At 40.3% G+C, this 18,607-nt stretch overlaps 1 protein-coding gene across 1 annotated transcript in view; it reads left to right on the top strand.

Moving 5' to 3' along the window:
- MICU3 (mitochondrial calcium uptake 3) overlaps positions 1-18,607 on the top strand; it is a 149,293-nt gene that overhangs the window by 107,866 nt on the left and 22,820 nt on the right. Inside the window, exons 9-11 of the mRNA XM_077814568.1 lie at positions 1,995-2,090; positions 10,182-10,282; positions 12,761-12,932. Of these exons, the coding sequence (XP_077670694.1) occupies positions 1,995-2,090; positions 10,182-10,282; positions 12,761-12,932 (369 nt within the window). The remainder of the gene's footprint in view (positions 1-1,994; positions 2,091-10,181; positions 10,283-12,760; positions 12,933-18,607) is intronic.

Here is an 18,607-nt window from a genome sequence, read left to right as displayed (position 1 = left end):
ATAATTCTTGACATCTGATTTATGTCCATTTATTCTTTTGCGTAGAGACTGTCCGGTTTGGCCAATGTACATGGCAGAGGGGCATTGCTGGCACATGATGGCATATAGCACATTGTATTTCTGTAGTTTATGACCGTATGAGACCTTTAATAGCAACAATTTATGCTGATTTTAAAAAACAAAAGTAAGGATATTTTTCCCACTTGTAATTGGAAGATTGAATTCAGTTCCCAGTCTTTGTCTCTTCTGCCAGACTGACAGGAGTTGGGAGCACTGAAGGTAGGGAATCAGGCCTAGACTAATGGGGGAAAGGGCACGGGGGAAAGGGCAACAGAACAGTAGCCAAGTTAGAAGAAGCTTTGGCTGCCTTCAAGATCACCTTATCTAGTTCTCCTTAGCCAGAAAGATGGAAGCTGTCATGTTCGACCTCCAAGGGTAGTTGTAAAGTGGGGAAGTGGGGCAAAATGTAAGAGATGTAAGTGTCTCAGGCCTCTAAAATTGTTGCAGAGCACCTCCATGGCAAAAAGATATGGCTTACAGTTCTGTCAAATAGAGCACATGGTAAATTTGATCAGTGGACACCCACAATCCGGTTTCCTTGCTGTATATCCTGCAATTAGAACTTAGTCTCTGTGGACCTGATTCTTATTTTCCTTAACACTATTAGGATGGATCTTTTGTTGGAATTAAATTATTTGTAACTATTTAGATAGTGCTATTGGTGCATGTCATGCTTTGATAAATCAGAAAACAAGCTTCCTATCACAAGCAACCTAATCTATTTATATAGTAATATGTTGACAAAATTATGAAATTACTAATAATACAAGCTTGCCAATACATTTTCATTTTACATATACTCCAGAATGTTTCTGTTTATAGTAGGGCTGTCAAACGATTAAAAAAATAATCGCAAATAATCGTGAGATTAAAAAAGATAGTCTCAATTAATCACAGTTTTAATTGCACTGCTAAACAATAATAGAATACCAATTTAAATGTATTATAAATATTTGTGGATTTTTTCTACATTTTCAAATATATTGATTTCAATTACAACACAGAATACAAAGTGTACAGTGCTCAGTTTATATTACTATTTTTTATTACAAATATTTGCACTGTAAAAAAGATTTTTAAAGGCATATTCTACAAGTCGAGAAGCATGAAGGGGCATACAAATGTTTAGCATATCTAGCATGTAAATACCTTGCAACACTAGCTACAACAGTGCCATGCGAATGCCTGTTCTCACTTTGGTGACATTGTAAATAAGAAGCAGGTAGCATTATCTCCTGTAAATGTAAACCACTTGTTTGTCTTGGTGATTGGCTGAACAAGAAATAGGACTGAGTGGACTTGTAGGCTCTAAAATTTTACATTGTTTTGTTTTTGAGTGCAGTTATGTGACAAAAATAATTCTACATTTGTAAGTTGCACTTTCACTATAAAGAAGTTGCAGTACAGTACTTGCATGATGTGAATTGAAAAATACTTTTAAAATTGTTTTTACTGTGCAAATATTTGTATTAAAAATAATATAAAGTGAGCACGGTACACTTGGTATTCTGTGTTGTAATTGACATCAATATATTTGAAAATGTAGAAAAACATCAAAAAATATATATAATAAATTTAAATTGGTATTTTATTATTGTTTAGCAGTGCAATTAAAACTCTGATTAATTCTGACTATTTTTTTAATCTAGTTAATTTATTGTGCATTAATCGCTTATGTTTTGTAAAGCCCACACTGTGACTAATAAGGAAATAGATATCGATACTGTTACCCTTTTGAAAATGCCTTGGGTTTACAAGGAGTGTGATATAATACTTTTCTTTGTGCACGGAAAAAAAACCAAAAACAAAGGTAAACTCATGCAGTTTTCTTCTTTTTGAAGATTAGTTAGAAAAGATTTTAAAGTGCATAAGCTGTTGTTCTTTATGATTGTTTTGTGGTTTTCAAACAGTTGTACTTCTTGAAACTTCTACAGGTACTTAAGACAGATGGAAAGGACCTTGTCCCCAGAAGCTATTGGGATACATTGAGACGTAGCACAAGCCAAGCTCTCTTTTCGGATCTTGCAGAGGTATAATAAAACCTCTGTCTGGTCCATGAACAAATTGCCATTTTATTTATTTCCTTTTGTATTTTAGTGTTTTCCCCATTGTTGTGGATCTTCTTTCTTTTCTTTTTAAAATAGTTCTTTTAAAAACAGTGTTTATGGAAAGCTGTCATATGAAATTAATGTGGCTGAATACAGTGGCATTACTTGAAGTTGTCATTTCTAGTCAGCTAGCATTCTCTTTTGCAAGATTTGGAAGATCAAGTCCTATCACTATATCCTTGGTGTTAGGATATTTATCTAATATTAACTTAAAAAAACCCTGATTTCTATATAACTGAAAAATTAAGAACCATTTTTCATTTAGGGCTTGATCCTGTGAGGTGATGACTTTAATGAGAGTAGAGCGCACTCAGCATCTCTCATGAGGTATCCAAGACTTTGCTGGTTCAGGCCCTTAACTTGCTTTAAAACATATGGTAGCCAAGTTTATTTTTACAGAAGGTCATGGTCAGCAATATTGCCTTTGCTAAAGATTCTTTTTAACGTATTGCATTGAAAACAGTGGTGTTTCAGGCAGCTAAAACAATTGCATACATTAATCTCAGTCTTTATCTTTAGATATTGCACAATCATTGTGAAAGACTAGCAATATCTCTATTCCATCAAAAATGAATGTATGCAGGTATCTAAATTATAATAAAAATAAAAAGCTTATTTCATTATCTAGTCATTGAAAAAATTGAATAAACAGAATGTGTATATGTCTTTGTATTGATAATTTAAAAGAGAGTCTAAAGGCCAGATCCTCCAAACTGGCATTTCTGTGCCCAGCTACAGTGTGAAGGAGGTTGCTGTACATTGGGCCAGGCTGGTCATGGCCCCAAGGATTGGCCACTTGTAGCAGCTCCCCAGTAACACCTCTATCTCAAGCCATGCAAATCACAACAGGGACAGTAATGAGGGAAGCATAGGAGCTGCTTTACCAGTCTTATGTCACCTGAGGATTCTCCCACACTGAGGGTAACTCCAGTCAGATGGATTAGCTTGAAGTGCAGCAAAGCTGGGGACAGATTGTCTTTACACCTGTTGTACTTACATGAGCAAAATTAACAATGAGCAAGATGAACAATATTTTAAGATTAGTATTCTTTAGAAGCCTTTTTAATGTGAACCTGTCCAGTAGGCAATTAAGCACATCATTAAAGGTGCGTTACACTGACATCTGTAGACTGCAATAATTAAAACTTACCAGCATCTAATTTCTGCATTTGTTTAATTCTTCCATGAACATTTGCGTAACCCCCTCAGCTAACATGCAAATCACTGATACAAATCGAATATCCTTGGTTAGCTTCTCAGAGTATTTCCCACTACTCACTAGAATCACATCTGTCTTGTTTCGTTTAAGCTTGAGCTTGCTAGCTTTCATCCATATCCTTATCTCTCACAGACACTCTTAACAAATGGATGATACCATGGACATTTGTGCTGAAAAAGTGACATAAAGCTAGGTAACACTGGAGTCTGCACTGTCTCTTACAGCCTCTTCAAGTGCTATTGTGTAGACTGAAAAGGAGGTTAGAAAAGATTTGTTCTTGTCAGACTCCACAAAAGAGGTCTCTTCAGCAAGAGGAGAAGTTGCCCATCCTGACTCTCTGGTATCTTTCTGAGAAGAATGAGTGAAACTATGTAGTTCTACAGCCCACTCCCAATAGGTCAGTGGAGTTGAACACTGCTGAGCTCAGCTTGTGGATTCATTCTGAATGGGTATTGGAAATTACTGAAGTTGCTAGAGCATTTGAAAAATATAGGACTGTGGAGAGATGTCTCTGTCTATCAACATAGAATGTAACATACATATTTTGTACTCACTGTAGAAGACTCCCATTGACATCAGCGATTTTAGATCATAGAATCATAGAAGATTAGGGTTGGAAGAGACCTCAGGTGGTCATCTAGTCCAACCCCCTGCTCAAAGCAGGACCAACCTCAACTAAATCATCACAGCCAGGGGTTTGTCAAGCCGGGCCTTAAAAACCTCCAAGGTTGGGGATTCCACCACTTCCCTAGGTAACCCATTCCAGTGCTTCACCACCCTCCGAGTGAAATAGTTTTTCCCTAATATCCAACCTAGACCTCCCCCACTGCAACTTGAGACCATTGCTTCTTGTTCTGTCATCTGCCACCACTGAGAACAGCCTAGCTCCATCCTATTTGAACCCCCCTCCTTCAGGTAATTGAAGGCTGCTATCAAATCCCCCCTCACGCTCTTCTCTTCTACAGACTAAATAAACCCAGTTCCCTCAGACTCTCCTCGTAAGTCATGTGCCCCAGCCCCTAATCATTTTTGTTGCCCTCTGCTGGACTCTCTCCAGTTTGTTCACATCCTTTCTGTAGTGATGGGGGGGGAGGGCACAAAACTGGACGCAATACTCCAGATGTCGCCTCACCAGTGACGAACAGAGGGGAATAATCACTTCCTTTGATCTGCTGGCAGTGCTCCTACTAATGCAGCCCAATATGCCGTTAGCCTTCTTGGCAACAAGGGCACACTGTTGACTCATGTCCAGCTTCTCGTCCACTGTAATCCCCAGCCGGGCCAGGTCTAGGTTTTTTGCTGCCCCAAGCAAAAAAAATGTTGGCTGCTTCCCCCCCTTTTTTTTTGGCTTTTACTCATGTTTGCAGTTTGCAATGTTTTTGTTTTGTTTTGTTTTGTTTTGACTGTTTAAAATATTTAAGAAATGAAAACAGAGAATTTGTAGTTAGTGAAATAAAACAATTTCCTACTAGTGTACTCATTTAATTTTAACAAAATCACAACTACAAACAATTTGGGTTCAACTACACACTGTAATGAAAAATGTTAGTGTCTTCCTGTGTGCCCAGTTTCTCATTAAATTAAAAGAATTTATATGAACTTAATTTTTCGGGTTTTTATATTTGCGTAGTCTTTTAATAATTCAGTGAAATTTAAATTTGTTGCAGTGGACTTTCAACTGAAATTAATGCAAGTCCTGATAAATGCTTCTGGGACATGGTGGACCTCAAATAATTTTTTAGTAATTTCAGTTTTGAGAAACTGCGCTCACCAGAAGCCACTGATACTGGTAATGTTAAAAGAATGCGTAATGCTATAGCAGTGTTTGGAATGAGGTGATTGGGGATGTACATCCCGCCTGTGGACTCCCAGCCCGATCTCAGACCCGGCCCCACCCCTGCAGAGGGGACAGTAACCGACAGAGTGGCTGTGAGGCGGATCAGCTGTGGGTAGGGTGGCGGACCGGAGCACTAGCCCAGCACCGAGCCGCCCGGGGCAGCGGGTCCCTTACCAGCCGCGGGTCCTGCCCCGATCCCGGGCTCCTGTCCGCTTGGCTCCGTCTTCTCCGCCACTTGTGACACGTGCAGCAGGGGTGGGAGGGGGGGAGGAGCTGCATCGCCCCGCTCCCCCGACGGTGGGGGGCCAGGGCAGGGACCGCCCCCGGGCCAGGACCCCCCACACTGAGCCCGCCGCCCCGGCCCACACAGGGGCTCATTGGTTGACTGAGCGGAGCCAGGGGGAAAAAAAGGATAGCCAGAATGCCACCCCTAGAAATGTGCCACCCCAAGCACGTGCTTGCTTTGCTGGTGCCTAGAGCCGGTCCTGATCCCCAGGTTCTTTTCTGCAGAACTGCCACTTAGCCAGTCGGTCCCTAGCCTTTAGCAGTGCATGGGATTCTTCCATCCTAAGTGCAGGACTCTGCACTTGTCCTTGATGAACCTCATCAGATTTCTTTTGGCCCAATCCTCCAATTTGTCTCGGTCGCTCTGGACCCTATCACTACCTAACAGAATATCTACTTCTCCCCCCAGCTTAGTGTCATCCGCAAACTTGCTGAGGGTGCAATCCATCCCATCATCCAGATATGGGGTAGGCAAACTTTTTGGTCCCAGGGCCACATCTGGGTATGGAAATTGTATGGTGGGCCATGAATGCTCACAAAATTGGGGTTGGGGTTCAGGAGGGGGTGAAGGCTCTTGCTGGGGGTGCAGGCTCTGGGGTGAGGCCAGAAAAGAGGAGTTCAGGGTGTGGGAAGAGGCTCCGGATTGGGGCAGGGGGGTTGGCTGCAGGAGGGGAGGTGAGGGCTCTGGCTGGAGGTGCGGGCTCTGGGGTGGGTCTGGGGATGAGGAATTTGGGGTGTAGGAGGGTGCTCCAGGCTGGAACTGAGGGGTTCAGAGGGCAGGAGGGGGATCAGGGATGGGGCAAGGGATATGGGCACAGGACGGGGTCAGCGATGCAGGCTCTGGGCAGCACTTACCTCAAGCAGCTCCCAGAAGCAGCAGCATGTCCCGCTCTGGCTTCTGCGTGGAGGCGTGGCCAGGCAACTCTGTGTGCTGCCCCGTCTGCAGGCGCCGCTCCTGCATCTCTCATTGGCCGCAGTTCCTGGCCAATGGGAGCTGTGGGGGCAGCACCAGCATGTGGAGCCCCCTGGCTGCCCCTAAACATAGGAGTCGGAGGAGGGACATGCCACTGCTTCCGGCTGGAGTGTGGGAGCGGTGGAAGCCCCAGAGCCCGCTCCCCAGCGGGAGCTCGAGGGCCACATTAAATTGGCTGGTGAGCTGGATGTGGCTCATGGGCCATAGTTTGCCCACCCCCGATCCAGATCATTAATGAAGATGTTGAACAAAACCGGCCCCAGGACCTACGTTGGGGCACTCTGCTTGATACCGGCCACCAACTAGATATTGAGCCGTTGATCACTACCCGTTGAGCCCGACCATCTAGCCAGCTTTCTATCCACCGTATCGTCCATTCATCTAATTCATACTTTTTTAACTTGCTGGCAAGAATACTGTATTAAAAGCTTTGCTAAAGTCAAGATATATCACATTTACCACTTTCCCCATATCCACAGAGCCAGTTATCTCATCATAGAAGGCCATACTGCCTTTCATTCAAGGATCTGAAGTCTCTTTACAAGATGAATACATATAATTATCCCCATTTTAAGGATGGGGAAATGAAGGTACAGAGGACTAACATGACTTTGTCCATGGGTGCAAAATTATTGAAGAGCTGTGTAAAAGCATATTGAGGGATTTTTTTTGTTTGTTTTTTTTCATTCAGTGAGACTGACCAAGTGGAAATGGTAGAAAGACTTCTAGTTTTTTTGTTTTTGTTTTTTTGCTTTTTAACTAATAGGCTAGTACTCACAGTTCTTTAGACATGGATGAATGCAACCTGAATCTAACAAGGTTATTAAAAAAATTTACAGGATGAAAGACTAACTTACTGTCTGATATATGTTCAGAGTGCTTGAGGGAAACTGCTTGAATGTACTTAGAAGCTTAATAGTTTAAAAGATGTAGAAAATCAAGGTATCTCTATTTCAGTGCACTATGCCCTGTAGTGGAGGACAACAGAGAATTAAAGGACAAATAGTCGGTGATTATTATTCTCCAGTTAATCAGTTCATTTCAGGAGTAGAGCTATCTTAATTGAAGGATATAAAATGTCTTTCTACAGATATATATTATGCCATCATATTTCTCCCTGGAGAAGAATACAGGAATAAAGAGAAGAATAGTTAGAGTTTGTGAAATATAAACTTGATAATCCTAAACAGACTTTATTAAACTACTAAAGGTATCTCTCCTATTCCTTTAGTTCTTGTACGATGAAAAGAAAGGGTTTTTTGTTGTTACTACTTTTTCTTCCTTTTTTTGTTCTTCAGTATCTTCTCTTCAGTGATTAATAAGTACTACTAGTACATATGAAATGTTAATTTTCACAATAAAATAGGTAAATTTTGAAAACGTTCAAACGTGAATACAGTATGTCCTAAAGGATTTGGACAATGGATATTAAATCATTTTTGTTATCAATACACCATGCAGCTGAGTAAATGTATTTTAATGTTATTTTGCTATTGCAATTCATCTCTTGATAATGAACCAAGATTCACATATCTGAATAGTGTCAGTAATGCTGACTCGTAGGTTATTCTTAGAATGTGTAGTTTTAGGGCCAAGTCTTAGCTTCATTAGACCTATGCCAGTTTATGCCAAATACGGATCAGCTTCTGCTGCAGAAGTTTTAGTAAACCAACTCTGAAATACTTATGATTTTCACATCATTGCCATCCTTTGGTAAATAAATTTTTCTTTCACTGTCAAATCCAATCAGACTGGGCCCTATATTCATAATTGGCAATATTTTAATTCCTACATCTTTACTTTCTCTTGGTGTTTCCAAATCACTGTGTGCGTTTTACATAAGAAAAGCAGCTGAATCTCTTTCCTCACTGATCTCTCAAGACTTAATGCATATTTAGGACTTCTTAAATAATAGCTCCATTGATTATCATCATATCCAACCTCTTCTCTTCTCATTCCCTCAGATAGGATAGGGAGCACCCCTTACGTTTCCATTTGATAGTTATTGCTGATAACTTCTTTAAAAAAATGTAGTCTAGTATTTAAACTTTTTCTAACTAAGTAGCCATTGTGACATGGCATATTCACTTGCTTCCCTTCATTTTTCTTGTTATTTATCCAGAAAATCTGACTGATTTCCTAATCTCCATGCCTTGGTTTATTTCAACAGATTGGTTATACTCTGCCTCTATAGCTATTATTACATGCATTTCATAAAAATAAAGGGGGCATCTGGTATTTGTCTTTACTGGAATTTATCAGGGCATATATGTGCATTTCAAGGTAAGAGTCTTTGTACACATAATCAGCTTTCCTGTTTCTAAGTGTAGTGCTATTTATCATTTTACACTTTCAAAATCTTGTTCAGACATTTGGCTCAGTGCTGCTCCCAAAGAAGTCAATAGCAACATTCTCACAAATTACTACTCTGAACATCCTTTACTGGGGATGTGTTATTTCTAAGAATAGGTATCTTTTGAGGACACTTGTTTCTGGAGAAAGGGAATTTATTTATCTGAAGTTTTTCTCTGGAGATTTTCATAAAGTCCTGTATCAAGTCCAATAATTTGGGATAGAACTAAAGCAATATCACTCAAAATGTGTGGCCTGATTGCTTCATTTGAGGGTTGTTTCTAAATTTTTTATAAATCATTTAACTTCTTCATTAATCAGATAGTGACCAAGGTTTCAAAAAAATCTCTTATGCCCTGATCCTGGAAGCTGTGTTCTGCTGGCAGATCTCATGCAGAGCCCCAGTGATTTCAAGGAAACACTGCCCATGTTGAATACGTTGAAGGATCAGGGCCTCATTCTACTGAATCGTTATATCCAGTTCTTAAAATAGTCTTTCATTATAACAAGAGGGTCTTTATGAAAGAGAAAAATGAACACATACATACACAGGTAAATGCAACAAATACTAGTTATATCAAAAATGTGGAATGATACATAATCTCCAAATTCTAATGGGGGTTCTCTCTTACTATATCAATGACATGTCATTTAATAATATGAGAGGTAGTCTAGTTATCTTCACTATTCCCTCATTCCTATGACTCACAAGATGACTCTTTTGTATCATGAGGCAATTATGACCATATATATCATTTGCATATTATAACGTTGCTGTCTGCTATTGAGACCTCACACTATAGGCTAATCCTGCTCCCAGTGGCTCCAGTATAAAGTACACCATTAGAGATGGTTTGAAAACACACACTCATAGCAATGCTTTATTTTCATGTAATTGCAAAATTGTATCTACGGAAAGTGCAGCTTGAGAAAACTAATTTTATATATATATATTTCTTCACATAAATAAATATAAATAAAAATCCTTGGTCCTACCTTACTTTCTAGTCCATTTTCCCCTAAAATTTCTGGTTTTATTTTTCATGGCTTTTTCCTCATGATATTTTCCACTAACTCATTGGGGGGCGGGGGGATTTGTGTGTTGTTGTACTAATTGCAATTAACAAGTGAATGTTTCATATGGAAAGTGTGTGATAACTAAAATAACTTCACTGATTTGAATACTATAATTACCTTTCTAACATTACAAACATAGGATGCACGAATTCATATCTTAAGTATTTGCTGCATAATGTATTTCTCCTGACTATAAAATGATTTCTTTGATAAAGTTTTTTTAAAGCAATTAGAGCCTTAACTAATTGTCTTATTCTAATGGTTTTTAAGCGTGCAGATGACATCTCAAGTTTGCTATCTGATACTACACTGCTTGTGCATTTTTTTGGCAAGAAGGGAAAGGCTGAGCTAAACTTTGATGATTTTTATAGGTGAGCTTTGATTTTATACTTTCTATATAAACAAAGACCTCCGTATATGTTAGTAAATAATATATACATAATATATCTAGTTAAAGAAGGTAACTCTTTCTTTATAAGCATCTTTTTGTATCAGACATTTCTTTAGCTTTATCTTTTCTGCTAAAAAGGTTTAAAACAAGGATGAAGAAAGTTTTAAGACAATACACAGAATTCAAAATTTGTTAGGTTGTTTTGGTTTGGTTTTAATAAAGGCCAAATAAACATTCCTCTATTATCATCAGATTTTGTAAGCTAATCAATTAGAGGAGGTCATTAGTTATGTATGTTGACTCAAAGAAATGCTGCACTATAGAAAGTAGTGTTTGTGGTCCAGTAGGTCAGTGGTTCTCAAAGCCAGTCTGCCGCTTGTTCAGGGAAAGCCTCTGGCGCGCCGGATCGGTTTGTTTACCTGCTGCGGCCACAGGTTCGGCCAATCGCGGCTCCCACTGGCCACAATTCGCCACACCAGGCCAATGGGGGCTGCGGGAAGGACAGCCAGCACATCCCTTGGCCCGTGCCACTTCCCGCAGCCCCCATTGGCCTGGAGCGGTGAACTGCGGCCAGTGGGAGCCGCGATCACCGAACCTGCGGACGCGGCAGGTAAACAAACCGGTCCAGCCTGCCAGGGGCTTTCCCTGAGCAAGTGGCGGACCGGCTTTGAGAACCACTGCAGCAGGTGGTATTCTTGCCCCTACCCAATACTGAATTAATGCCCACTCCTGTGTACTCATGTACTCAGCTGTACTGGGCTGCAGGAGATGCAGCCCTTAAGTTTCTTTTCCCCTTCCCCTCTTCCTGCTTGTTACATTTTCTGTTTAGATCGTAACCTCTTTGGGTCAGAGATTTTGTCTTCACATCTATCTCTTCTGCTAGGGACATACAGTGGTTATCATTTAAAAGTAAAAAATTGCCAAAAGATACCATGCAGGTTTTCACAGATCCAGTTGCCTGCCCCCTTATGACCTCTCAGGAACTAGATTGCTGTGAGGGAATCCAACCATCTGGATACCTGGATATTTTAAGCTTCCCTGGGTCTTAGCGGGCTGAAGGACTGTTGCTTCTCTTGGTGTCTCTGGTACATTTCCTGAACATTGACTCTGTCTGTTACTGTTTGATGGAAATAGAGACCCTCAGTCCACCTGCCTAGCCCCCAGGTGCAGTACTGACCCCCAAGATACTCCAGTAGCTTAAACACATGGCATAGGCACTGACTCCATGTGGGCTGCAGGGCTCAAACACCCACCAAAAAAAAAAAGAGGGGTTCTCAGCACCCACAAGGCACCAGTAGGTGGCAAGAGCATGTGCATGGCGCACAGTGAAACCAGAAGGCCGAAGGCACCCACCAGCAAAAACAGAAGTCAGCGCCTGTGCCTGACACACATGGGCTCCAGAATCCCACCAAGGGTGTGAGCCTTCAGGGTTACAGTTTAATTCTCTCTGGAAACATGGAGTAAGTATAGCATATAACACAGACAGGCAGACTTTGCGCACGTTCTAACACATTAATGTTCTTTATTTAATCAGACAAGAAATAATAAAACTTACACTCATTTCCTCTCACTCTAGCTCACCCTTTCCTTGGGGGACCATCTGTGTTCAGAGAAGCAGGGTCCCCATTCCTCCTGCCTCATGAGCTCCTTACAGCAGTTTACCACATCTTTAAGATGGTGAAAAATGGCCAGAGAGACAGAGAGCAAATAGATTATGTCCCGCCTGTTACAACTTGCCAGTCCTTCTGTCAGGTGATTCCTGAATCAGCCTCCACAGTTGATCCAAGACCCTTGCTGGGTGACTTCATTGTTTGGTGACCTCTCCCCTGATAAACTATTTCTCCTGGTAGGGATCCAGTTTTGTCTCTGGAGCAATTAAATTTTAGTGGCTGACCATCCAGATTTAACAGCCTTCAGTTGTCAGCCCTGTACCACTACCTTGTTGGAATTTCAGTCCAGCATGGAGGTAGCAGGACAACAATGAAGGTGATGAAGAACTCCATATTCCGAATGGAGCCTGTAGTCTGGTAAAGATACATACTCAGAGTTCACAGTCTCAGAGGGAATTAATAAATTGTACAGACAGATTCCCCAAATTGTTGCAACAGGTACCATAATTACTGTATTACCTATTATGAGTGTAGGTGAAAACTGATTCTAATGGTGGCACTTAAAAGAACATTACTAAGTATAGTTGTGCCACAAAAAATTGCACCATTGATCAAATTAAGAAAAAAATATGTTTCTGCCAGATTCAAACAAGTGGAAAGTTTGGCTTCTGCTTCTTCACCAGTACTACCGGTGCTTACTTTTTATATGGTTATCCCTTATCTGCCTAAAAAGGGGTTTTGTTAGGTTTAATTACTGAGTTTGTGAAGTGCTTTGAGATCTTTGGATGAAAGGAGTTGTAGAAGTGCAAAGTACTTTTTGTTCCATATGTATTATATTTGTGCTTTAGATTTATGGATAACCTACAAACCGAAGTTCTAGAAATAGAATTCCTTTCCTATTCTAATGGGATGAATACCATCAGTGAGGAAGACTTTGCTCATATTCTTTTGAGATATACAAATGTGGAAAATACATCAAGTTACCTGGAAAATGTACGTTGCAGGATCCCTGAAGAAAAGGTAGGTGCTCAGATACTACAGTGATGCGCAGCAGATAAAACCCCAAAATCCTAAGGATGAACCCTAGGGCAGGATTTCACTACCCACCAGATCGGCGGGTAGTGATCGATCTATCGGGGATGATTTATCGCGTCTCATCGAGATGCAATAAATCGATCCCCGAACGCACTCCCCGTCAACTCCGGAACTCCAGCTTGCAAGAGGCAGAAGCGGTTGACGCACCGCCGACCTCACAGCCAGGTAAGTCGACCTAAGATACACCAACTTCAGCTATGCTATTCGCGTAGCTGAAGTTGCATATCTTAGGTCAACCCCACCAGTGTAGACCAGGGCCTACTTCCATTGAAGTCAATGGGAGTTTTGTCATTGACTTCAGTGGCACCAAGATTTCACCTTAAGTATCTTTGATGATCTACTTTGCATCTTCTGTTTTACAAAATCCATACTGAATGACACAGTATTTAATTTGTTAAATGTGTAGAGTTAAATAACAAGGAACCATGACGGGGGAATTATCTAGTAATTATTTTTGAGGTGTTTAAAGACAGTGGCTTAAGACTATATTAAACCTTCAGTTTAAACAACAATATGCTAGTGCTGTAAGGAAATGAAATTTCCTAATATTGAGGATTTTCAGCTTTAGTGAAAAATCACATTTTTTCTGACTTTTTCTCTCTGCTACCATCTGACCTTTTCAAAAACAATATTGACACTCTTTATCTAGTTCTATAATAGTCTTAATAGTGGGTCATTTGTAGATAGCCATTGATGAGTGAGTGTTTCTTATCAGTGGCTGAAGAGATATTTTCAAAGAATTTGTGAACTAAGAACAATAAAGAACATTAGGTAGTTAATCCTTCATTATTTAGCAACAAATGTGTTGTCAGTAGTGTATCTGAGCAATAGAAAAATCTAATGGTAGCTGAATGCATCAGTGCAAATCAATAGAGCTTGTGTTACAAGTACCCCTTAGAGCATGGGATGTTTTGGATATATTTCTTCTACTTGTGTTTATAGAAGGATCAGGTTAATATGTCCTTGCAAACAGTCTGACTTTGTTTAAAATGGCTATACATTTTGATAGTATTGACAGTTCCGCTTGTGGAACTAAAAGCAGTAAGTATGCTTTGGGAATTACCTTAATTTGTTAGTGTGAAAAAACAAACCATTAAAATATCATAAAATAGCTAGGGCATTTAAAAATTAAAGTTAACACAAAATGCTGAATGTAAAACAAGTTATATTTATAACAGGTAAGCACACAAAAATGAATGTTATTATAGTTTATGTGAGACACAGCAATGCTCTGGGTGAGATGTCACAACCCATACTCAGCTGTACAAGGAAGTAAGGTTACTCACCTGTTACTCTTCCCACTCTCACTCTTATTCCCTCGGGTGGAAAGCATGAGGAGCCCTTGCTCTGCACACTCACCCGCTTGCCAGCCAGAGTAGCTGACTTGGTACATGGCACAGGAGGAGCAATCTGCTTGATAAAAAGGGGTGAAGAAATTCACTCTCTAGATCAAGGGGGAGCAGAGAAGAAATTCTTACTTTCCAAGAAACAGTTTATTCTCTGGTCTGCTTCCAGGGCAATGCAGCTACTCACTGCCCCTTTCTCGGGGTACAAACTAGTCCTTTGTGGGCCCCGTTCCAAATATGAGCCACTATTTGAAAGCCCTTGCAATGCAATAGAAATGGATTTTGCTTCAATATGTTATTGTTTTTTCTGCTGTGTGGCAGCCAGATGTATTTTGTTGTTGAAGTCAAACCTTATGTATATGGGTGAAGACTTGTTTGGAAAAACAGAAGTTTGTTGTTAAAATTCTTTATTTTATTTTTAATAGCCACAATAATATATATAGCACAAAGGTAGTGGAAAATAATGGCACACAATCATGGATATAGAGATACACATGTATATAACTGTATAAGGTGATAGTTTAGTTTAAAAGAAAAGATCTGTATTTGTATTGATTTATACATAAGAAATACTCTTTGAAGTTCAGTATCTCACTTCTCGAATGTCAGTTTTGGGTGGGAAAAGTCTTTAACTCAGTAGGTTCCCTTCCTTCTCTTGGCTGTGCTCTGTAACAGAACCATGAGCCCGGGAAACTACCTTGTCAGCCCACATGTCCCCGATAAGTTTTCTTTTCTGGCTAGTAAACTCTATCATCCAAATGAGAACTTACTCACATGTTAGTTCTAGGTCTTCCCTGTCCCTTCATATAATTCCCATAATTCTAAAAACAATATGCTGGGCTACATCTCAGTTTTCTACAGTTACATACTAGTGATTCTGAAAATATGCACTCGTGACTGCAGCTAAAGTAACTCCTTAGAATAGGGCTCATAGATATTCTGCAGACTTTCGAAAATGGGCCTTAGGCGTCTAAGTCATTAGGTCCTTTAAAAAATTTTAACCTTTATGACCTGATGTCTTATTTAGCATTATAATATTAGGTCTTCACTATTGCAAAAACAGAATGTTTGATTATTATAAAATTCTCCAACAGTAAAGCAAAACGAAGAACTCAGTTTTCAAAGAAATGGCTCCAGACTGTTACGCTGCTATATTCACACGGTTAGTCTTTTTGTGACTTTCTATATGCAGAAGCCCATAAGACAATGTGATGATCTTTTCGCTGACTGCACTCATGTTGACACATTTGGCTGGCATGCTGCCTGCTCACAAGATGTTCTACTTTTGCTAACTAGTGCCAAATACTGAGTCATTTAGACTGGCATTTTAATTACACTACAAATAGCAGCAGTTAAAGGAAGTTCGTCTTTTTAAGTGCCACATTCATGTCACAATCCACTTTGTTTGCTAAAAATACAATCTGCCCAGTGAATTGAAAATGTTTGCCTTCACTTTTACCTGGAAACTAAATAGGAACCTGGGAAATCCATTTAGATCATTTCACATGTCAAAATATATGCAGAATTAGATTATTACTCTTTTATAGATGGTCAGTTTTACAAAAAAATTATTTTAGAAACGGAAAAAGATATCCAACTCTGTATGTACAGGACCCCTCCCTTTTTTTAGTTTAGTTTAATTTTTTCCTTTGTCTCTCTCTCTTTCTCCTTCCCCTCTTCCAGCTTTAAGGTGAGCTGTTGTAGCAAATATTGTGGGCCTGCTCTTGAGAGATACTGAGCATCTGGAACTGCAGTTGATTTCAGTGAAAGTTGTATTGTGCAGAGATCACACTATTTATTTTTATCGGCATTAATGCAAAAATTGTGGAGTACATGCACTTTACATGATCCTGACCACACAGGGAGAATGACAAGATGTGAGAGATGCAGTTTAAATACACCACAACTGTATTAACTCATCTGGGAACTACCCATAATAACCCTCACAGTGCATGTCATCATTCCTTTCTTAATCATTTCCACTTACATTTGGGGAGATCTGTTGTTAGCCCTCCCTGGTCCCAGCCCATTGCTGGGACCTTCCCTTCCATAAGCGGGTTAAGGGACTGGGGAAAAGGGGTTGTCTCCCATCTGTGCCACATGCAGGAACCCCTTTCTCAGCTTCCTTGTGGATGCCTTCCCTTAAACTGGATTTGGAAATGGAGTTTTCAGAGAACCAGACCTCCTACAGAATGAGTACTTGCACTGGGCACCCGTCACCTGTTAAGTTGTGACAGCTTGAACCATACCTCCTTACCTACCCTGCCAGGTCCCTGACCTGCTGTGGGAAAGATGAGAAAATCCACCCCACCTTGGCCAGTCTGTCAGTGAGAGGAAAATTCCTTCCCAGCTCCAAAAAAGGTGACTAGAGCAATGTCCACAGTGGACCATAATACCTGGTATACTCTGATCCCATAGATGGGAGGGTAGGTGCTGCTGCTATGACATGAAAGAGGGCTTTGCTAAGAGAGAACAGAATATAAATACCCTCCCACCCTCAAATGTGCATGGTCCAGAGGGTCACCTGAGTCCTTTTCGTCTCCTTCTGACTCAGGTGATATTTTTCCTCCCCTCCCCTCTTTCCCCCTTCTTTGGCCACAACTCCTTTTATTCCCAATGGCCAGATAAAATCCCTCTACATTCAAGGTTGTGGGGAGTACACTGGGATGATGGTGAGTGCCTTCTTCAGTCAAATCACATAAACCACTTTACCCTGAATATCAACTCCTACAAGGCAACAGTTTTCATGGCAGCTCAGAAGGTTGAAGCTGCAAAATGTACTGTGCATAGACCAATGGTTCTCTTAACCTTTTCCATACCAGGACATCCTCATTTAGACAGGGCTCCCTCCCATTTAGCAATATGGGAAGGGCAGGTTAGTCATTCACCTCCACTAGTTTGAGCTCGCTATAGCAAATCAGTTCCAGGCTCCACAATTTTAGCCAGAACTTCATGAGAAATTCCAGAGTTTCTAAATCAGCATAAACTTCACTTCAAATGTTCTCAGTCCACTCATGGGCATTTTTAGTTGCAGTGAAGATCAAATCTATCATAATTGTACATATTTATAATTAATTCTAGCTACTAATAACTCAGAAGCATGTTATGCAAAGTTCAGTGATATTTTAATTCATGATTTGACTTGACAAATACAGTTATCTTTTCTTTCATTTAAAACCAAACAAAATCCAACTTCAGTATAGCAGAAGACCTGAAAAATAATTCTCAGTGAGGTTGCACAGTAGCCAGATTGTAATTTTATTGCATTTTACTATTGGGGCTTAATCCATTTGAAAGTCTCTGTGATCTCTTTTCAGAGTAACAGCTGTGTTAGTCTGTATTCGCAAAAAGAAAAGGAGTACTTGTGGCACCTTGGAGACTAACCAATTTATTTGAGCATAAGCTTTCGTGAGCTACAGCTCACTTCATCGGATGCATACTGTGGAAAGTGTAGAAGATCTTTTTATATACACACAAAGCATGAAAAAGTACCTCCTCCCACCCCACTCTCCTGCTGCTAATAGCTTATCTAAAGTGATCACTCTCCTTACAATGTGTATGATAATCAAGTTGGGCCATTTCCAGCACAAATCCAGGTTTTCTCACCCTCCCCCACCCCACCCACCCCACACAAACCCACTCTCCTGTTGATCTCTTTGGGTGTTTAAACCTCAGTGACTTTCAGATGATATTGCCTCGTGAGACTGAGCCATTCAGCGGAGTGGTTGGACTACTGCAGAAGCCAAAATAAAAAAGCAAAATGCAGCATTGCAGCCACAAGTTGGGAAATTTATAGGAGTCAGAGAAATCATTGCAGTTCTGAGCAGTTCTCATAACGTGTGTAACAGTAATGTACAGCTGTGGTTGGAGAGAGGGTTCAGCTCAGCAATTTATCCTCTATTGTTTTGGGATGTACAGATTTGTCTTTTTATGAGCTTTGGCCATAGTGGATGTGTGGATGAGTTTGTTCATTTGTTGTGGGTAAGAAAATTAGGAAAGAAGTCAAAACACTTTCTCCTTTGTCAACCCTGTCATTGTGATTTTGGTTTGTTAAATGGTTCGCTACTTTATTCCTGACGAGGGTCAGGGAGTGAGATTTGACCTCTTATCTCACCATCAACATTAATATTATCCTTTGAGTATCTGGATGGATGGGGCTATCTGAATACAAAGTGTACTGTATGCATGTTTAATGAATTTAGCCTGACCACAGTCATGCTGAAAACTAATACACTACGAGTTTGTGACTCGTCC

The sequence above is a fragment of the Eretmochelys imbricata genome, chromosome 4 (genome assembly GCF_965152235.1).
Source record: "Eretmochelys imbricata isolate rEreImb1 chromosome 4, rEreImb1.hap1, whole genome shotgun sequence".
Lineage (NCBI taxonomy): Eukaryota > Metazoa > Chordata > Testudines > Cheloniidae > Eretmochelys > Eretmochelys imbricata.
Note: the sequence above shows the minus strand (reverse complement) of the source record. Positions and strands in the feature narration are given on the sequence as shown.